The sequence below is a fragment of the Balaenoptera musculus genome, chromosome 6 (assembly GCF_009873245.2).
Source record: "Balaenoptera musculus isolate JJ_BM4_2016_0621 chromosome 6, mBalMus1.pri.v3, whole genome shotgun sequence".
Lineage (NCBI taxonomy): Eukaryota > Metazoa > Chordata > Mammalia > Artiodactyla > Balaenopteridae > Balaenoptera > Balaenoptera musculus.
The window spans coordinates 33,745,719-33,769,074 of NC_045790.1; the positions used below are offsets into that span (position 1 = coordinate 33,745,719).

At 35.4% G+C, this 23,356-nt stretch overlaps 1 protein-coding gene across 1 annotated transcript in view; it reads left to right on the forward strand.

Annotated features, from left to right (window-relative positions):
* GKAP1 (G kinase anchoring protein 1) overlaps positions 1–23,356 on the forward strand; it is an 80,999-nt gene that overhangs the window by 27,034 nt on the left and 30,609 nt on the right. Inside the window, exon 8 of the mRNA XM_036854132.1 lies at positions 227–249. Coding sequence (XP_036710027.1) covers positions 227–249 — 23 coding nt within the window. The remainder of the gene's footprint in view (positions 1–226; positions 250–23,356) is intronic.

Here is a 23,356-nt window from a genome sequence, read left to right on the forward strand (position 1 = left end):
TTTTAAGCTGAGCAAATTAGTAATTATATGGTAAATTTTAACATCATATCCCTAGAAAAGTAAATTCTGATGTGAGTCCCAGACAACCCCCAAATGTCTTCTGTAACTCTTATTATAATTTTGAAATTCTTTTCAATAACTTTGTTTAAATATTTTTTACATACTGAAATATTTTATATGTTTATGTCCTTCAGTGAAGTCTCACCATTTTTTTTTTCATTTACAGATCACATTAGTAAAAAGACTGAGGTAAGTATTATTATAACCATCTTTATTCTAGAAAACACTTGATGATTTTTTTTGTTTGTTTTTTATTTATTTATTTATTTATTTTTGGCTGCGTTGGGTCTTTGCTGCTGCGCGCGGGCTTTCTCTAGTTGCAGTGAGCGGAGGCTACTCTTCGTTGCAGTGTGCAGGCTTCTCATTGTGGTGGCTCACCTTGTTGCAGAGCACGGGCTGTAGGCACACGGGCTTCAGTAGTTGTGGCTCGCGGGCTCTAGAGCGCAGGCTCAGTAGTTGTGGCGCACGGGCTTAGTTGCTCCGCGGCATGTGGGATCTTCCCAGACCAGGGCTCGAACCCGTGTCCCCTGCGTTGGCAGGAGGATTCTTAACCACTGTGCCACCAGGGAAACCCACTTGATGGTTTTAAGAATGATACTTTAGTGTTTAGCAGTAAGTCTGTTTTGAGACATAGCTATTTAACCCATTAGCTTGTCATGAATGAACTCAATCCTGTCTCTGGCAATTAAAAGGATATAAAGTACATTACAGTAGAATAAAAATACTATTTGCATGCAGTATAATATCGTTTGACTTTAGCATCCTAATTGTTGTGTGTCTGAAGGTTACCACATATAAGCTTAAAATTTTAGGGAAAAGGGGTGTAACGCTTCAATCTTTACTAAAAAACATCCTGAAACCATGACTCAGGATATTTTGGAATTATGGAAGTTGTGAGGTAAGCTGTGATTTTATAGTTTATATCTGTGGATAAGATAACCTGATCATATACTTCTCTTACCATTCACCATTAGAGGGTAGTGCAGCCTACACATAATTTCCTAGTGTTATTGATTACTTTTTTTCTTTTAAGACTCTAATACAGCCTCTATAAACCTTTTAGAATTGGAAGATACTACTATAAAATCTCTTCTAATATTGAGGAAGTTACTAATAAAATGTTAGAGTTCTTTTGACTTCTTTAGGTAATAATTGAAAGTTTCATTATTCTTCTGTTACATATTATTCTTGTTAGTAATTCCATTAATTGATTTTTTTTAATGGTCACATGTTCCTTGATTTCACTTTAGAATGCATACATGGTTTTGAGCACTTTTTGTTGTTGTTGTTTTAGGTGTTTTCTTGACAGGTCAGGGAAATGAAATCTATCTCTGAGAAAACCACATCTAAATAACTCTTTGACTATATTAATAATATAGTCCTCAACTATGCACACAAGCACAAAATTGATTTGTTGTTAGACAGATGATAGAAATTCTTTTAAAGTTATTTACAAACCACTGTCACTGTTTTTAGATTAAAATTTAAATGACTGCAAATATAGACTGAGTATTAATTATATGTTTGAAAGTGGAAAACATGTACTTTTGGACTGATTTCAATTTTTTTTTACCCATTGATTTATTTGGAGGATAGTTTTATGCAAATGAGAAAGCAGATACAAATGGTACACCGTGTTCTTAAGATACTACCAGCAACTGGTAGTGGAGGGAAAAATAATTTTTATAAACTATTCATGCTTGCTTTTTCTTCTTCACTGATTTGAAAGAAAAAAATGCAGACTGACAGGATCTCATCTATTTAATATATTTAACCCAAGTTGTATTTAAACAAGCATAGGTATGTGACATAGCATATGTTTTGTCTCTCATTATAGTTTTAGAGCTGTTTTCTATTATTAAATAATTTGATGTGTAATAAAATTCACTTTGAGTAATCCTGATGATTAAGACATTTTAAACATTTGTAAATGCATTCTAATTATAATTTATTTCCTACATAACTATTTTAAGAAATTGGTCAAAAGAATATATAATTCACATTATCCTATGACACTTGTTAAAAACATACCAAAGTTATGTTGTATTTCTGTTAGTATTATTATTCATTTTCTCGGGACTTGGATATTTAAATGTGCAGTGGTTATGCCATTGTTCTAGGAATTTAGAAAAACTTTTTTCTGGAGAGTTAAAAAAATAAGTCTGAAAAAAATTCTCATTTCAACTCTAAAATGAGATATGTTTTCTACTCCTAAAAATGTACTAATTTTTGTTACCTTGTATGCTCAATAATTGACTTAATTCTTTCCATATTTAATATGTCACTTATGCCAAGAGATTTTTTCCCATGGGTACTCTAAAATTCCCAACCTCTGTCGAGAGCAAAGGCATGGTATCTTAGCCATCCCCTTTTAAGTCAGGAGTTTACTGGGTAAAATTCAAAAAAGAAGAGATGTTTACTTTATTGCTTGGTGAGGATGAGTACTTGAACTGCCTGTATATTTCTGTAGCTGCTAGCTAAATGTGTTCTCAGGTTAATTTCGTCATTCTCCCTTTTCTTTCTCCATCCATCTTGGTTATGTCTTATTAATCTCAGTGTTTTCTTTTCAGTCCCAGTTCTTTTTAATCTCTCTCACCCTAAAACAATTGGAATAAAAATGACACTTGTAGGAGTAGAAGGTGGGAACAATTAAATTTTCTTCTTTGGATGTCCAGGAGATGTTACACTGTTAAATCAGTACCCTCCCCATTATTCGCTGCAATAGTCAAGAAGATCCCAAGAGAATTCTAGACAAGGAGAGTGAATAATAGAGTAGGTGCTCTTAAAAACCTCAAATAATCATGCCTTTAAGGAACATTACTTGATCCTTAAAGTTTTTTTGTTTTTAATTTTAACTTGTTGCCTTTTTAAGTGTCAGTGCTTCTGGATAGAGTATCACATAGCTACTCCTTTCTCTTTAGTCCCACTTTTATCAGGCCTTCCCAACTCCAGTCCTTCTAATGCCACTGAATAACTTTAAAAATTTTAGTGATCATCATCATGGCTTGCAGTCTAAAAGGTCAAGTCTTCAATAAGCCTAAATAGACTACCTCTAGAAGAGAATGCAAGAAGTTGTAACAGTGGTTGCCAAAGGGTGGGGAAGAAGGGGTTCCTGGGACAGGGATAGGAGAAAGGCTTACTTTTCACAATATAAGCTGTTGAATTTTCTATCTAGTCTGTGTACTACCTATTAAAATTTTATATTAAAAAGAAAAAGCACTGGGTGAGAGAAAGAACCGGGGAAAAAACCCAGTCCTATGTGGCTCCACAGCCTATTTCTTTTTTATTGGACTGTGCTTTCAGCATGTCTGCCTTGGATATATGAGCTTGTATAAATAATTTATTCATTTTAGATCCTAATTATATTAGCTAAAAAGTAAGATATGGGATCTGTTGATTTCTAAAATTATGATAAGTGGTCAGTGTGTGATTGAAATAAATATTATATGCTAAAAAATGAACCCTGTAGTTAATACTACCAAAACACAGGAGAATAGCAATAACAGATCATTAAATTCTAAAAACAAATTCTCCCTAGCTTTAAAAAATCTCACCTAAAATCTGACTTTACCTAAGCAATTCAGCCTATATCCTACCCCTCTCAATGTCCTGAATCCATTTTTCTTCCCATGCCTTTCCTTATTCATGTTTATTATATTTGTTAGCTCTCTTGGTTATAAGTAACAGAAGCTGAACTCAATTGAGCATAAGCAAGAAAGGAGACACTTGGTTCATATAGCCAAACCATGGAAGAATAGGGAAAGAACTGGCCCTATAGTTACTGGAGCCATGGATTTTATATAGCCTTAGGATAGTTCATTTTTCTCCCAAGTCTCAGTTGCCATTTATGGCCTCACCTCATGGCAGTTCACATGGTTACTGGGGGACCTCAGGGTTACATCATTATAGGATTTCCTATAAACTATTAATTAGCTCTTGAAGCTTGGTAGAGTGAAGTTCAGGTGTTTTTTGTTGTTGTTTGTTTTTTGGAGAAGAAGGGAGCAAAAGTATTTCCTGGGTGGTGTGTCACACTTCCTGTCATCTCAGCATCAGGGGGCATATAATGTCTGGTTATTGTTATGTTAAAATTGATGAGTGGTTCTATCATTCTCCAGTAAAAGGAATCACAATTTCTTGGAGAAATGGCTCTGCTTCTAGGGCTGCAACAGGGTATATATAAGATGAGCGCGGAGCATCTTGTAGTGCCAGAAAATAAGGAAGTGCTCAAAAAACAAAAGGATAGGCTTGGGGCATATCAGAGGGACATAGGAACCAACCTGAAATACTTTGCAATGGCCAGAGCTGGGACAATATGAGAAACAAAATAAAATCCCTGAGTTGATACTAATATAAATAAGTTATTTGAATAAATGAGAGACAAGAGGCAAATCTCCCATACAGAAAATTTGCAGTAACTTATATGATTTATTCCCCCTCCAGGAGAGGGAGCTTAACTCCCTCCACTCCCCTTGAGTGTGGCCTGTATTTAGTAACTTGCTTCCAAAGATAGAGTACAGAAAGGGAGGGAAAATAACTACACTGGAGAAACCTGGCAAACACAGCTTTGACCAGGTGATCAATGTTATATTATTAGTGATAAATCATGTTGATAGCATGTACCCTTGATACGATGTGAAGAGAATGGCCTATTCCTCTGTGGGTTTCCCCCTAAAAACACATGTCTAATCATGAGAAAAACATCAAACAAACCCATATCAAGGGATGTTCTACAAAATACCTGACCAGTATACCAGTATGACTTGAAAATATCAAGGTCATCTAAAACAAAGTCTGAGAAAATGTCATGGGTCAGAGAAGGCTAAGGAGACAGGGTAACTAAATGTAATATATCCTGGATGGGATCTTGGAACAGAAAAAAGACATTAGGGAAGAACTGCTTCTAGGGAAATCCAGATAAAGTGTGGAGTCTAATTATAGTAATATACCAATGTTGGTTCCTTAGTTGTAACAAATGTACCATAATAATGTAAGAAGTTATCAACCGGGGAAACTGGGTGAGAGATATATGGAAACTTTGTACTATGTGAAACTTTTCTGTAAATCTAAGACTATTCTGCAATTAAAAGTTTATTTTAAAAATTGATTAGTGGGTTCAGGTTTGTGAGCCAGTATAAAGTTTCCCATCAGACTTTCACGTGATGCTTTTAGTAGCTATTAATGATTATTTGCTTGATCATAATTATTTCTTTAGAGCTTGTTCTTCATTAAATTTAAATTTATTGCTTCAGGAATACATGCATACAGTAATAATTGAATGATAAAGTTTATGAAACCAGTAGTATCCCAGCTATTGTCATTCCCTTACTACATTTTAAAGTCCTTCTCATATTTCAAGATTGACTCTGTGTCAAGCCATGCAAGAGTATTTAGAGTTCTTCTGAACGTGCTGTATTTTTTCATACTACCTTGTCTCCCATGTATTCTTCCCTTCCATCTTTCTCAGTGGTGTCTTGTCCGTGGATAGTTGTTAGTTCTTGTGAGGGGCAGTGAAATCAGGAACAACCTATGTCACCATCTTGATGATGTCACACCCTTTCCATCTTTTTTTATTTGGCTAACTATGCATCAGAACTTGGCCAAAGAGTCACTTTTTCCTGGAAAGGTTCACTAATCATGGTCTTATTTAGATGCCCAAACATCCTGTGTATTCTTAATATCACTCAACACCCTGTTTTATCATTGTTTTGTTTCTTCACTAGAATTTGAGTTCTTGGAAGTCTACGACCATATCTTACTGCTTTAATTTCTTTGGTAGTCCTAACTCCTTTCACATAGTAGGTAATGTAAATGAATGTTGGTTGATGAGTGAATGTTCTGCTTTCCTTCTAAAACTTTCTCTAGCCTTTTTTGGTCTGCTTCTTCTGTGTATTTTTATCACACTATAACAGAAGCATATAGGTTTTAATTCCTCTGCCAGTTCAAGCACATTGTTAGGGCCTTCATGGAGTTCTGCATTAAGAAGAATTTTAAGACTGCATCCTTGCTCAGCAAGAAAAAGTGCCACACTATCAGTTAATTATGTTTGCCATTTATAAAAGAGGAAGAAGTGGCTGCATGCTTTACAGGTATTTGCCATCCCTGATGTGTATAGAAGAGTGCTTAATTATTGTGTTTATTATTATATCATATGTTGGTTTTTGTCTTTCGCAGTAAATTGTGCGTTCCATGAGAGTAGCTGATATGTGGCATAGTACTAATTGCATAGTAAGGGTTTAACAAATAATTATTTCAAGTCAAATTCAAGACTTGAGTTCATCAGGGTCTGTTCTAGGGGAAAGAAGAAAGTAGACTTATCCTATATATACTGTCATCTTTAATACTATGCTTATATAAAGAACACCATTATTTTGATTTCCTCTTGGAATAAATTCAAAGCAGTCAAGTGTGGCAAAAGAGGAATAACATACAGATGGAACATTTTGAGGTTTACATGTTACTGTATATTAAGGTATCTTAAAACTATTTTGGGGGGTTTTTTCTTTGTTTCTTTTAACTGTAAAGATGGGAGGCTATTCTTCTAAGAGTTGGCTTGGAGCCCTTAGAAATATGAAAAGAATTGTTAATCAGTGCATTTATACTTGTCAGTTTACTCTATAAATGATGTGTTCTTCAGATAGGAAACAGGTACTCAGTGGGAAGCTAGGTTTGTTTACTAATTGAAGTATAATTTGCACACAATAGAAAGTACCAGTCTTAAGTGTGCAGTTTGATGAGGTTTGACACATACATAAAGTTATATGACGTACATTTCTATCAAGATAAAGAACATTTTCATTACATTACAAAAAATTCCCTTCGGCCCCATCGCAGTCATTCTCTCATGCCCTCCCCTACCCCCCACAGGCAACCACTTTTGTGATTTCTACCATCATAGATTAGTCTTGCCTCTTTATTTAAAATAAAGCATACAGTATGTTATTCTTTGGTCTGGGGCTCTTACCCTCAGCAAAATGTTTGAAGATTCATCCCTGTTGTTGTGTAGGAGTGGCTTTTTCCTTTTCATTGTTAAATTATATTCTGTGGTGTAAATGTATCACAGTGTGTTTGTTTATTCATCTTGTTGATGAACATTTGGTTTGTTTCCATTTTTTGACAGTTATGAATAAGGCTGCTATGACATTTTAAAAAACAGCTTTATCAAGGTGTAATTTATGGATACTATAAAAGCTATCCATTTTAAGTGTACTATTCAGTGGATTTTAGTATATTTACAGAGATGTACAGCCATTACCATAATCTAATTTTGGATTATTTCCATCATCCCCAAAAGAAACCTCGTGCCCGTTACCTATACCCCTTTTGCCCTATCCTCCCCTCTCCCCTGGCCTAGGCAACTACTAATCTATTTTCTGTTTCTATATATTTGCCTATTCTGGACATTTTGTATGAATGGAGTCATAAAATATGTAGTCTTTTGTGACTTCTTACACTTAGCATGATGGTTTTTAAGTTCATCCACGTTGTAGCATGTATCAGGACATGCTACAGTTCCTTTTTATTGTTAATAGCATTCCATTGTATTTAATTTTATTTCTGTATTCATCAGTTGGACATCTGGGTTGTTTCCACTTTTTTGGTTATTGTGAATAATGCTGCTATGAACATTTGTGTACAGGTTCTTTTATGAACATGTGTTCAATTCCTCTTAGGTAAAAACCTAAGAATGAAATTGCTGTGTCATGGGGTAGATGTAACTGTAAGAAACTACTAAAGAGTTTTCCAAAATGGCTGTGCCATTTTACACTTGTGGACATATAGGTGGGAGTTTGTGAAATAAAGAAAGTTATTTTTGCATTCCTTGCAGGGAGGCTGACAAAAGGTTTTTTATGATGCTAGTCTTAGTTCCTTGCACTAAACTTTAAATGAAAAACATTTTCAATAATTATTTGTATTCCTCTGTGCCAGTAACAGCAGAAAGTGTAATTTAAAAGCAAAATGCGGGACTTCCCTGGTGGTACAGTGGTTAAGCCTCTGCGTGCCCGCTGCAGGGGGCCCGGGGTCAATCCCTGGTCAGGGAACTAGATCCCTCATGCTGCAACTAAAGAGCCCGCATGCCACAACTAAGATCCTGCACAAGGCAACGAAGATCCCATGTGCCACAACTAAGACCCAGTGCAGCAAAAAAATAAATAAATACTTTTTTAAAAAGCAAAATGCTTTTTACAATAATAGATTATAATAATACTTAGACATAAATCTAATAAATGATCTGTGAGACCTATATTGGGAAAATTATAAAACTTTATTGAAAGATAGTAAAGACTTAAATGGAGATACATACCATGTTCATGGATTGGCAGACTTATTATAAAGGGGTCACTTTTCCTGAAGTTAATCTATCAAATCAGTGTAATCCCAATCAAAATCACAATTTAGTTTTTAAAATAAAAATGAAATCACTTCTAAAAATTAATGTGGGGCTTCCCTGGTGGCGCAGTGGTTGAGAGTCTGCCTGCCGATGCAGGGGACATGGGTTCGAGCCCTGGTCTGGGAAGATCCCACGTGCCGCGGAGCGACTAGGCCCGTGAGCTACAATTACTGAGCCTGCGTGTCTGGAGCCTGTGCTCCGCAACAAGAGAGGCCGCGATAGTGAGAGAGAGGCCCGCGCACCGCAATGAAGAGTGGCCCCCGCTCGCCGCAACTGGAGAAAGCCCTCACACAGAAACGAAGACCCAACACAGCCAAAAATAAATACATAAATTAAAAAAATTAAAAAAAAAAATTAATGTGAAAGTGCAAAGGACCAAAAATAGCCAAAATGCTCTTGAGGAAGAAAAAGATAGGAGGACTTGAGCAATCACATATCCAAGATTTTTTTTTTATAAAACTAATAATTAATACTGTAAGGATTTGGCACAGTGATAGACAAATAGACCATTAGAACAAAATGGCCATAAACAGACCAACCATGTGTGTACCCTTGATTTATAACAGAATGATGTGGAGTATTACTGGGAAAAGGATGTACTTTTTAGAATAAGTGGGTTTTGGGGGGCCAGCTGAATATATTTATGGAAAAAAGGGATTGGATTATTCACATCATACACAAAAATTCATCCACAGTGGATCAAAGACCTAAAAGTCAAAGGCAGTGTTCTGATTCTTTTAGGTGCAAATATAAGAAGAATATGATTTTAGGGTAAGGAAGACACAAAACCCACTAGATTTAAATTTATACATTGAATCAAGGACTTCTTTTCATCAAAGTATATTAGAAAAGTGAAAGGATGATCTCCAGAGTAGGAAAAGATTTTTTTCCAAAGAAGAACTCAATTGAAGAATGGGTGGAAAAACAAGTACTCACAAAAGAAGATATTTACATGTCCTTAAAAACATACAAAAAGATGTTCACCCTCTTTTGTGATCAGGGAAATGCAAATTAAAACCACAGTGAGACAATTATTTATCCTCCATGTTGGCAAAAATCAGAGTCTGATGATTTGAAGTGTTGCTGAGGATACAGCATAATGAATAGTATGCTGCTTATGAAGAGGTAACCTGTTATAAACAGTTTGGTCCAACATAGTATTGGATGTCCTAGTCAGGGCGGTTAGTCAAGAAGAAGAAATAAAAGGCATCCAAATTGGAAAGGAATTCATAAAACTGTCATTGTTTGCAGATGACATGATATTACAGTTGACCCTTGACCAATGCAGGGGTCAGGGGTGACAATCCTCCGCTTAGTCAAAAATCCGTGTATAGGGGCTTCCCTGGTGGCGCAGTGGTTAAGAATCCACCTGCCAATGCAGGGGACATGGGTTCAAGCCCTGGTTCGGGAAGATCCCACATGCCGCGAAGCAACTAAGCCCGTGCGCCACAACTACTGAGCCTGCACTCTAGAGCCCGCGAGCCACAACTACTGAAGCCCGTGTGCCACAACTACTGAAGCCCGCGCGCCTAGAGCCTGTGCTCTGCAACAAGAGAAGCCACCACAATGAGAAGCCTGCGTTCCGCAACAAAGAGTAGCCCCCGCTCACTGCAACTAGAGAAAGCCCGCGTGCAGCAGCGAAGACCCAATGCAGCCAAAAATTAAATAAATGAATAAATAAATAAATTTATAAAACAAAAACAAACAAACAAAAATCCATGTATAATTTATAGTTGGCCCTCTGTATACACAGTTCCTCCATATTAGAGGTTCCTCTGTGTTTGGAGTTCCGCATTCACAGATTTAGCCAACAGTAAATCATGTAGTACTATAGTATCTACTGTTGAAAAAAAATTCACGTATAAGTGGACCCATGTGATTCAAACTCGGATTGTTCAAGGGTCAACTGTAATATAGAAAACCATAAAGACTTCACCAAAAAACTGTTAGAACTAATAAATGAACTTTGCAGGGTACAAAACCAAGATACAGAAATGTCTTTCATTTCTACGCCCTAATAACGAGCTATCAGAAAAATTAAGAAAACAATCCCATTTGCAATTGTATCAGAAAAATAAAATACCGAGGAATAAATTTAACCAAGGAGGTGAAAGACCTGTACACTGAAAACTACAGGAGTACCCTAGGAGATACTGCTGGTTTGGTTCCAGACCACCACAATAAAGCAAATGCTGCAGTAAAATGAGTCACACGAATTTTTGGTTTCCCAGTGCATATAAATTATGTTTACACTATACTGTAGTCTGTTAAGTATGCAATAGCTTTATGTCTTTTAAAATGTTCATACATTAATTAAAAAATATTTTACTGATAGAAAATGCTAACCATCATCTGACAATACAGGATTGCTATAAACTTTCAGTTTGTCAAAAACGCAGTATCTGTGAAGCGCAATAAAGCAAAGCACAATAAAATGAGGTATACCTGTATTCTATTACACGGGTCCATTTATTCCTGTGCTAATATTGCAATGTGCTCATCACATCATAATGTCTTATATATGAAAGAGCAAGGGACAGTTGTTAGTCATTAGAAAAATCAAATTGGATCTCTACCTTCCATCATACATTAAAATCTGTTCCACACAGATTAAATACTTGTATATGAAATACAAATTATACCACCCTTAGAACTATAAAATATAGGGGAATATGTTTCTGACCTGGGGGTAGGGGAAAACTTAACAAAAACACTATAAAATGAAAGATTGTTAAATTGGATGCTGTTCAAAATAAGTAACTTATTTTCCACAAAAATACTAAAAAGAATTTAAAAGACAAGGCACAAATTGAGAGAAGCTATTTTCGAAACATGGAACTGATCTCTATCTCTATTAGTGTCCAGGTACATAACAACTGTCACATGGTTAAAAAAGAGATTGTTGTCTTGTTTTCTTACTGTCTCATAGGATAAAAATTTTTTAAAATAGGTAAGAGACATCAGGCATTTTACAAAACAGGGAAAAATTAATAGCAAAAAACATGAAAAAATAGTCCAACTTTGCTACTGTTGGAGAAATGCACATTAAGACCACACTGAGATACCATTTTTTTCCCCACTCAGCAGGTAGGCAAAAATTTTGAAGTTTGGAAATACCGAGATTCAGAGGTTATAAATCAAGGGAGTTATGGATCAGTTTACATTGGTGGAAGTGTAAATTAGTACAAATATTTTGTATAAGTTTGGTGTTCTTGGAAATTTGGATATACATTATAACCCCGGAGTCAATAAACTTCTGTAAAGGGACAGGTAGCAAATATTTTAGGCTTTGGGGCATATCAAATCTTTTTCACAACTACTGAACTCTGCTACTGTAGTGTAAAAGCAGCCATAGGCAATACATAAATGAGCAGGGATGTGTTCCAATAAAATTTTATTTACAGAAAACTGCAACAGGCCCCTTTTGGGCCATAGTTTGCTGACCACTGATAAGACTTACCAGTTCTCATATAGGTATACATACCCTAGAGAAACCTTCCCATGTGTCCTGGGAACTGTACTTGAATGTTTATAAATGTGTAATAGCCCAGCCAAAAAAAAAAAAAAAACCATGGAAAGATCCAAATGTTAATCTTCAGTAGAATGAATAAATTTTAAATATAATCACACAATGGTTTATGCAGTAGTGAAAATTAATGTATAGCTCTAGGCAACAAAATGGATGAATCCAAAAGAGAATGTTAAGTGAAAATGTCTTAGAACTATGTCAAAGTGATACCAATTTTATAAAATGTAAAATCAAGCAAAACTAAACATTCTTGCCAAAAATGTTTAAGCTATATATAAATCAAGCCTGAAGATCTGACTTCCATTTTACAGGAAATATAGGGATTAGATGTACAAGTTAACTGATACCTAATGGAAGCAATCAGGCAAATCTAGAAGATGGACATTTTGTAGGACAACTGGCCTGGTCTCTTCAGCAAGAAAGTAGTATGGAGAAGAAAAGTTGGACTGTGGAGAGGAGAGGTTCTGGATTAAAGGAGATTTAAGAATGACCAAATGTAATGTTTAGACCCAAATTAGATTAGCAATAGAAGACATTTTTATACAATTGAATAAATTTGAATATGAAGTAGGTATTAAGGAGTATTTTTGTTAGGTGTGATGACATTATGGTTAAATTAGAAAATTTATTTTTTGTAGCTAGCTGCATGTGAATTTTAAGATGAAATGTCGTGATGTCAATACTTTACTGTAAAATACCTAAGCAAAAAAGGGGGTGGGATAAATTGTTAAGGAAGATCTTAACAATTGTTAAAACTAGGTGTAGAGTATATGGGTGAAAAATTTCATAATAAAAAGTAAAACAAGCAAAATGAAAATATATTCTTTCCTGTTACATCTATAAGACAACAATAAAAGATGGAAATGATAAACACTAAATTTGTTACTCTTTTGGAGGGCACATGGTATGGGTAATAGTCTAGTTTTTAAGTAAAATAGTGGAATAATGGGTGTCCTTTTTTAAAAAAAAAGCTTTACTGAGTTATAGTTTACATACTATAAGATTCACCCATCGTTAAGTATATAATTCAATAATTTATAATAAATTTAAAGAACTGTGCAACCATAACTATAGTCTAAATTTAGAACATTTCTATCATCCCCCAAAATTCCCTTATATCCATTTGTAGTCAATTTCTACTCCACCTTCAGCCCCTGGCAACTGCTGATCTACTTTGTGTCCCTATAGATTTGCGTATTCTGGTATCTAATGTGAATGGACTCATACAACATGTATTCTTTCATATCTGGCTTTCACTTAGCATAATGTTTTTGAGGTTTGTCTATGTTATGTGTCAGTAATTCATCTCACTTTATTGTTGAATAGCATTCCATTGTATACATGTTATTTATTCCCCAGTTGATGGACATTTGCTATCAACATTTGATACATGTCTTTGTGTGGAGGTGTTTTCATTTCTCTTAGGTGGATACTTAGGAGTGAAATTGCTGGGTTGTAGGTAATTTATGTTTAACTTTTATTTAAGTGTCTTTTCAAGCTGTTTTCCAAAGTGGCTGTACTATTTATCATTCCCAACAATATATATGAGGGTTCTTCCAGTTTCTCCACATCCTTCTCAACACTTGATACTGTCTCTTGTTTTGATTATAGCCACACTAGTGGCTATGTGAGTGGCTGTCTCATTTTAACTTGCAATTCCGTAATGACTAGAGATTTTGAACATCTTTTTATTTACTCATCAGCTATTCTTACATCTTATTTGGGGAAATGTCTATTCATACCTTCTGCCCATTTTTATGTGTGTTGTCTTATTATTATTTTGTAAAATTCTGGATACAGGACCTCTATCAAATATATGACTTGCAAATATTCTCTCCCAGACTGTGACTTGCCTTCTTACTTTCTTAATTGTGTCTTTTGAAACAGAAAATTTTTTGATGTTGATGAAGTCTAGTTTATCAATTTTTTCTTTTATGGGTCATGATTTTGGTGTTCATTTAATAACTCTTTGTCTAACCCAAGGCCACAATGATTTATTCCAGAAGTTTTATGGTTTTAATTCTTCCTTTAAAGTCTATGATCCATTTTTTTCTTTTTTTCATTGTGGTAAAATACACATAAAATTTACCATTTTAACCATTTTTAAGTATACAGTTCAGCGGTATTAAGTACATTCACATTGTGCTGCCATCACCACCATTCATCCCAATAACTCTTTTCATCTTGTAAAAGAGAAAATCTGTACCTATTAAACAATAACTCATTCTCCCCTCCGCCCCAGCCCCTGGAAACCACCATTCTACTTTCTATGCCTTTGAGTACTTTTAAGTACCTAATATAAGTGGAATCATACATAAATATTTGTCTTATTGCGACTGACTTATTTCACTTACCATAACGTCCTTAAGTTTCACCTGTGTTATAGCATATTGCAGAATTTCCTTTGTTTTTAAGGCTAATAGTCCATTTTTTGTATATACCACATTTTGCTTATTCATTCATCCGTTGTTGGTCACTTGGGTTGCTTCCATGTTTTAGCTGTTGGGAATAATGCTGTGAATGTGGGTGTACAAATACCTCTTTGATACCTTGCTTTCAGTTCCTTTGGGAATATACCCAGAAGTAGAATTGCTGGATCATATGGTAATTCTATTTAAAATTTTTGAGGTACCCCATACTATTTTATACAGCAGCTATACCATTTTACATTCCCACCAACAGTGTGCAAGGGCTCCAGTTTTTCCACATCCTTGCAAACACTTGTTCTTTTTTTTTTTTTTTTTTTTTACTGTATCCATCCTAAAGGGTCTGAGGTAACATCTCATTGTAATTTGATTTGCATTTCCCTGATGATTAGTGATGTTGATCATCTTTTCATGTGCTTATTGGCCATTCGTATATCTTCTTTGGAGAACTGTCTCTTCAAGTCCTTTGTCCATTTTTTAATTTGGTTGTTTGGTTGTTGTTGTTACTGAGTTTTAGAAGTCTCTATATATTCTGGATATTAATCCCTTATCAGATATGTGATTCAAAGATATTTTTTTCCCATTCTGTGGGTTGACTTGGTCAAGTGTGTAATTTTTTCAGTATGCTGCTGAATCCTGTTTCCTAGTATTTTGTTGAGAATTTTTGCATTGATGTTCATAAGGGGTATTAGTCCGTAGTTTTCTTGTAGTGTCTTTGTCTAGCTTGGATATCAGGGTAATGCTGGCCTCATAAAGTGAGTTAGGAAGTGTTTCTCCTCCCCAGTTTTTTAGAAGAGTTTGAGAAGGATTGATTTTAGTTCTTTAAATGTTTGGTAGGATTCACCAGTGACACCATCAGGTCCAGGGCTTTTCTTTGCTGTGAGATTTTGCATTACTGATTCAATCTCCGTACTAGTTTTAGGTCTATTTAGATTTTCTGTTATTTGTGATTTAGTCTTGGTAAGTTTTGTGTTTCTAGGAACTTGTCTATTTCATCTAGGTTATCCAATTTTTTTGGTGTATACCTGTTTATAATACTCTCTTATAATGCTCACTTCTGTAGAATCAGTAGTAATGTCCCCATTTTCATTTCTGATTTTAGTAATTCAAGTCTTCTTTCTTTTTTTCATAGCTCATCTGGATGAAGATTTGTCAGTTTTTAAAAATCTTTTTGAAGAACCAACTTTTGGTTTCATTGATTTTTCTCTATTATTTTTCTGTTCTCTGCTTTATCTCTATCATTTCCTTCCTTCTGCTAGCTTTGAATTTAGTTTGTTCTTTTTCTAGTTCCTTAAGTTGTAAAGTTAAGTTCTTGATTTGAGATCTTTCTTTTTTTTTAAGGTAAGCATTTATAGCTATAAATTTCTCCTCTAGCACCATTTTCACTGTGTCCCGTAAGTTTTGGTATGTTGTGTTTTGGTTTTCACTTGTCTCTACATGATTGTCCTTGTGGTTTCTTCCTTGATCCTTTGGTTGGATAAAATTGTGTTGTTTAATTTCCACATTTTGTGAACTTTCCACTTTTCTCTATGTTGTTGATTTCTAACTTCATCCGACTGTGGTCAGAGAAAATACTTTGTATGATATCTGTCTTTTAAAATCTGTGGAGACTTAATTTGTGACCTAATGTGGGCTATCCTGGAAAATCTGTGTGCGCTTAGAATGTGTATACTGTTGTTGGTTAGAGTGTTCTGCATGTATCTGTCAGATCGAATTGGTTTATTGTGTTAACTCCTCTATTTCCTTACCTGTGTCTGGTTGTTCTGTTCATTATTGTGAGTGGTGTATTGAAATCCCAAACTGTTATTGGAGAACTGTCTATTTCTCCCTTCAAACCTGTCAGTTTTTGCTTAATATATTTTTATGGTCTGTAGTTAGGTGTGTAAATGTTTATAATTATATTTTCTTGCTGTATTAAACCTTTTATTAATATATCCTGTCCTTCTTTATCTCTTGAAACTTTTTTTGATGTAAAGTCTGTTTTGTCTGATACTAGTATAGCCACTCTTGTTCTCTTTTGGTTATTATTTTCACATAGTGTATTTTTTCATCCCTCACTTTCAACCTGTTTGTGTCTTTGGATCTCAAGTGAGTCCCTTGGAGAGAGCATATACTTGGATCATGTATCTTTATACATTCTACCAATCTCTGTCTTTTGATTGGAGAGCTTAATCATTTTCATTCGATGTTATTACTGATAAGGAGGTACTTCTTTTTTTTTTTAGTTATAATTAACATAAAATATGTTAAGTTTCTCAGATTTAACATAGTGATTTGATATTTTTATGCATTGTGAAATGATCACTGCGATAAAACCAGTTACCTCCATTATCACACAAAGTTGTTTTTACAGTATTTTTTTAAAATTTATTTATTATTTATTTTTGGCTGTGTTGGGTCTTCGTTGCTACGCACGGGCTTTCTCTAATTGCAGCAAGTGGGGGCTACTCTTCGTTGCGGTGTGTGGGCTTCTTGTTGCAGTGGCTTCTCTTGTTGCGGAGCACAGGCTCTAGGCATGTGGGCTTCAGTAGTTGTGGCACGTGGGCTCAGTAGTTGTGGCTCACGGGCTCTAGAGCGCAGGTTCAGAAATTGTGGGGCATGGGCTTAGTTGCTCTGTGGCATGTGGGATCTTCCTGGACCAGGGCTCGAACCCATGTCCCCTGCATTGGGAGGCGGATTCTTAACCACTGTGCCACCAGGGAAGTCCCCTGTTTCTACAGCATTATTGACTACATTCCCCATGTGTACGTTACATCCCTGTGACTTGTTTATCTTACAGTTAGAAGTTTGTACATCTTAATTCATTTAGCCTATTTCATCCATCCCCCTCCCCTAATCTGGCAACTGCCACTTTGTTCTCTGTATCTATAAGTATGTTTGTTTTTTAGATTCCACTTATAAGTGAAATCATATGGTACTTGTTTTTCTCTGTCAGACTCATTTCACTTAGCATGATACAAGGAGGGACTTCTGTCATTGTGCTATTTATTTTTTATATGCCTTATAGGTTTTTTGTCTCTCATTTCCTTCATTGCTGTTTTCTTTTGTGTTTAGTTGATTTTTTGTAGTGAAATATTTTAAATTCCTTTCCTGTTTCCTTTTGTGTATATTCTCTAGCTATGTTCTTTGTGATTACCTTGGGGATTACATTTAACATTCTAAAGTTGTAACACTAATTTGAATTTATAGCAGCTTAACTTCAGTAACATACAAAAATTATTCCTTTACACTGCTGTCCCCACCCCTTTCAGTTTCTTTTAATTGAAGTATAGTTGATTTACAATGTTTCAGGTGTATAGCAAACTGATTCAGTTATATGTATATATACATACACACACATATATTTCAGATTCTTTTCCATTATAGGTTATTACAAGATACTGAATATAGTTCCCTGTGCTATACAGTAGATCCTTACTGTTTTTTCTGTTTTATGTATAGTAGTGTGTATCTGTTAATCCCAAATCCCTAATTTATCCCTTTCCCCCTTTCCCCTTTGGTAGCCTTACGTTTGTTTTCTATGTGAGTCTATGTCTATTTTGTAACTTCCTTTATATCATTTTTTTAAGATTCCACATATAAGTGATATCATTTGTCTTTCTCTGTCTGACTTACTTCACTTAGTATGATAATCTCTGGGTCCATCCATGTTGCTGCAAATGGCATTATCTCATTGTTCTTTTATGGCTGAGTAATTTTCCTGTGTATGTGTGTATGTGTGTATCTTCTTTATCCATTCATCCGAAGATGGACATTTAGGTTGCTTCCATGTCTTGGCTATTGTAAATAGTACTGCTCTGAACATTGGGGTGCATGTATGTATTCAAACTAGAGTTTTCATCTTTTCTGGATATATGCCTAGGAATGGGCTTGCTGGATCATATGATAACTCTATTTTTTGTTTTTTAAGGAACCTCCATACTGTTCTCCATAGTGGCTGCACCAGTTTACATTCCCACCATCAGTGTAGGAGGATTCCCTTTTCTCCATACCCTCTCCAGCATTTATTTGTAGACTTTTTGATGATGGCCATTCTGAACAGCATGAGGTGATAACTTATTGTAGTTTTGACTTGCATTTCTCTAATAATTAGTGGTGTTCAGCATCTTTTCGTGTGCCTGTTGGCCATCTCTATGTCTTCTTTGGAGAAATGTTTATTTAGGTCTTCTGCCCATTTTTTGAATTGTTTTTTTAATTGAGCTGTTTTTATATTTTAGAAATTAATACCTTTATTGGTTACATCGTTTGCAAATATTTTTACCCAGTCCATAGGTTGTCTTTTTGTTTTGTTTATGGTTTCCTTTGCTGTGCAAAGCTTATAAGTTTAATTAGGTCCCATTTGTTTATTTTTGTTTTTATTTCCATTACTGTAAGAGACGGATCCAAAAAGATATTGCTGTGATTTATGTCAAAGAGTGTTCTGCCTATGTTTTCCTCTAGGAGTTTTATAGTATCTGGTCTTTAATCATTTTGAGTTTATTTTTGTGTATTGTGTTAGAGAATGTTCTAATTTCATTCTTTTATATGTAGGTGTCCAGCTTTTCCAGCATGACTTATTGAAGAGACTGTCTTTTCTCCATTGTATATTCTTGCCTTCTTTGTCATAGATTAATTGACCATAGCTGTGTGGGTTTATGTCTGGGCTTTCTGTCCTGTTCCATTGATCTATATTTCTGTTTCTGTGCTAGTACTATACTGTTTTGATTACAGTAGCTTTGTAATATAGTTTGAAGTCAGGGAGCCTGATTCCTCCCCATCTCCATTTTTCTTTCTCAAGATTGCTTTAATTATCCTGGGTCTTTCATGTTTCCATAAAAAGTAAAAAAATTTTTGTTCCAGTTCTGTGAAAAATGCCATTGGTAATTTGATAGGAATTGAATTGAATCTGTAGGTTGCCTTGGGTAGTATAGTCATTTTGACAATATTGATTCTTCCAATCCAAAAACACAGTATATCTTTCCATTTGTTTGTGTCATCTTTGATTTCTTTCATCAGCGTCTTATAGTTTCTGGAGTACAGGTCTTTTGCTTCCATAAGTAGGTTTATTTCTAGGTATTTTATTCTTTTTGATAGTGGTAAATGAGATTGTTTCCTTAATTTCTGTTTCTCACCTCTTGTTGTTAGTGTATAGAAATACAACAGATTTCTGTGTATTAATTTTGCATCCTGAAACTTTACTGAATTCATTGATGAGTTCTGGTCATATTTTGGTGGCATCTTTAGGATTTTCTATGTATAGTATCATGTCATCTGCAAACAATGACAGTTTAACTTCTTCTTTTCCCATTTGGATACCTTTTATTTCTTTTTTTCCTCTGATTGTTGTGGCTAGGACTTCCAAAATTATGTTGAATAGAAGTGGCGAGAGTGGACATCTTTGTCTTGTTTCTGATCTTAGAGGAAATGCTTTCAGCTTTTCACTGTTGAGTATGATGTTAGCTGTGTGTTTGTCATATATGGCCTTTATTATGTTGAAGTGTGTTCCCATTGTGCCTACTTTCTGGAGAGTTTTTAATCATAAATGGATGTTGAATTTTATCAGAAGCTTTTTCTGCATCTATTGAGATGATCATATGGTTTTTATTCTTCAAGTTGTTAATGTGGTGCATCAAACTGATTGATTTGTGGATATTGAAAAATCATTGCATCCCTGTGATAAATCCCACTTGATCATGGTGTATGACCCTTTAATGTGTTGTTGGATTCAGTTTACTAGTATTTTGTTGAGGATTTTTGTGTCTACGTTCATCAGTGATACTGGTCTGTAATTTTCTTTTTTTGTGATATCTTTGTCTGATTTTGGTATCAGGGTGATGGTGACCTCATAGAATGAGTTTGAAAGTGTTCCTTCCTCTGCAGTTTTTTGGAATAGTTTCAGAAGAATAGGTTTTAACTCTTCTCTATATGTTTGATAGAATTCGTCTGTGAAGCCATCTGGTCCTGGACTTTTTTGGTTGAGGGTTTTAAAATCACTTTCCATTTCAGTACTTGTGACTGGTCTGTTCATATTTTCTATTTCTTCCTGTTTCAGTCTTGAAGATTGTATAACACCTTTCTAAGAATTTGTCCATTTCTTCTAGGGTGTCCATTTTTATTGGCATATAGTTGCTTGTAGTAGTCTGTCATGGTCCTTTCTATTTCTGTGGTGTCGGTTGTAACTTCTCCTTTTTCTTTCTGGTTTTATTGATTTGGGCCCTCTCCCTTTTTTGCTTGATGAGTCTAGCTAAAGGTTTGTCAATTTCATTTATCTTTTCAAAGAACCAGTTTTAGTTTTGTTGATCTTTTCTACTGTTTTTTCAGTCTCTGTTTCATTTATTTCTGCTCTGATTTTTGTGATTCCTTTCCTTCTACTTACTTTGGGCTTTGTTTGCTCTTCTTTCTGAAGTTGCTTTAGATGTAATGTTAGGTTATTTATTTGAGATTTTTCTTGTTTTCTGAGATAAGCTTGTATAGCTATAAATTTCCCTCTTAGAACTGCTTTTGCTGCATCCCATAGGTTTTGGATCGTGTGTTTTTGTATGTGTGTGGTTTTTTTAAAATTTTATTTTAATTAATTAATTTAGGCTGTGTTGGGTCTTCATTGCTATGCTCAGGCTTTCTCTAGTTGCAGAGAGCAGGGGCTGCTCTTTGTTGTGGAGCATGGGCTTCTCATTGCGGTGGCTTCTCTTGTTGCGGAGCACAGGATCTAGGCGCGCGGGCTTCAGTAGTTGTGGCTCGCGAGCTCTAGAGCACAGGGTCAGTAGTGTGGCGCACGGACTTAGTTGCTCTGCGGCATGTAGGATCTTCCCGAACCAGGGCTCGAACCCGTGTCCCCTGCATTGGCAGGCGGATTCTTAACCACTGCACTACCAGGGAAGTCCCTGGATCGTGTTTTCATTGTCATTTGTCTCTAGGTATTTTTTGATTTCCTCTGTGACTTCTTCTGTGATCCATTGGTTGTTTAGTATCATATTGTTTAGCCTCCAAGTGTTTGTGTTTTTTGCAGTTTTTTCTTATAGTTGATTTCTAATCTCATAGCATTGTGGTTAGAAAACACACTTGATGCTATTTCAGTTTTCTTAAAGGCTTGCTTTGTGGCCCAGCATGCGGTCTATCCTGGAGAATGTTCCATGTGCACTTGAAAAGAATGTGTTTTCTGCTGCCTTTGGATGGAATGCTCTATAAATATCAATTAAGTCCATTTGGTCTAAGGTATCATTTAAGGCCTATGTATTGTCATTGATTTTCTCTCTGGATGATCTATTGATGTAAGTGAGGTGTTAAAGCCCCCCACTATTATTGTGTTACTGTTAATTTCTTCTTTTATTCCTGTTAACATTTGCCTTGTATATTGAGGTGCTCCTATGTTGGATGCATATATTTACAATTGTTGTATCTTCTTCTTGGATTGATCCCTCGATCATTATGTATTGTCCTTCTCTGTCTCTTGTAACAGTCTTTATTTTATTTTATTTATTTTTTAACATGTTGATTGGAGTATAATTGCTTTACAATGTTGTGTTAGTTTCTGCTGTATAACAAAGTGAATCGGCTATCCATATACACATATCCCCATATCTCTTCCCTTTTGCGTCTCCTTCCCACCCTCCCTATGCCACCCCTCTAGGTGGTCACAAAGCACCAAGCTGGTCTCCCTGTGCTATGCAGCTGCTTCCCACTAGCTATCTGTTTTACATTTGGTAGTGTATATATATCAGTGCTACTCTCTTACTTTGTCCCAGCTTACCTTTCCCCATCCCTGTGTCCTCAAGTCCATTCTCTACATCTGCGTCTTTATTCCTGTCCTGCCCCTAGGTTCATTAGAACCATTTTTCTTTTTAGATTCCATATATATGTATTAGCTTATGGTATTCGTTTTTCTCTTTCTGACTTACTTCACTCTGTATGACAGACTCTAGGTCCACCCACCTCAGTACAAATACCTCAATTTCGTTTCTTTTTATGGCTGAGTAATATTGCACAATATACGTGCCACATCTTCTTTATGCATTCTTCCGTCGATGGACACTTAGGTTACTTCCATGTCTTGGCTCTTGTAAATAGTGCTGCAGTGAACATTGTGGTACATGACTCTTTTTGAATTATGGTTTTCTCAGGGTGTATGCCCAGTAGTGGGATTGTTGGGTCATATGGTAGGTCTATTTTTAGTTTTTTAAGGAACCTCCATACTGTTCTCTATAGTGGCTGTATTAATTTACATTGCCACCAACAGTGCAAGAGGGTTCCCTTTTCTCCACACCCTCTCTAGCATTTATTGTTTGTAGATATTTTGATGATGGCCATTCTGACTGGTGTGAGGTGATACCTCATTGTAGTTTTGATTTGCATTTCTCTAATGATTAGTGATGTTGAGCATCCTTTCGTGCGTTTGTTGGAAATCTGTATATCTTCTTTGGAGAAATGTCTGTTTAGATCTTCCACCCATTTTTGGATTGGGTTGTTTGTTTTTTTTGATGTTGAACTGCATGAGCTGCTTGTATATTTTGGAGATATACAAGCAACTTTGTCAGTTGCTTTGTTTGCAAATATTTTCTGCCATCCTGAGTGTTGTCTTTTTGTCTGTTTATGGTTTCCTTTACTGTGCAAAAGCTTTTAAGTTTCATTAGGTCCCATTTGTTTATTTTTGTTTTTATTTCCATTTCTCTAGGAGGTGGGTCAAAAAGGATCTTGCTGTGATTTATGTCATAGAGTGTTCTTCCTATGTTTTCCTCTAAGAGTTTGATAGTGTCTGGACTTACATTTAGGTCTTTAATCCATTTTGAGTTTATTTTTGTCTGTGGTGTTAGGAAGTGTTCTAATTTCATTCTTTTACATGTAGGTGTCCAGTTCTCCCAGCACCACTTATTGAAGAGGCTGTCTTTTCTCCATTGTATATTCTTGCCACCTTTATCAAAGATAAGGTGACCATATGTGCGTGAGTTTATCTCTGGGCTTTCTGTGCTGTTCCATTGA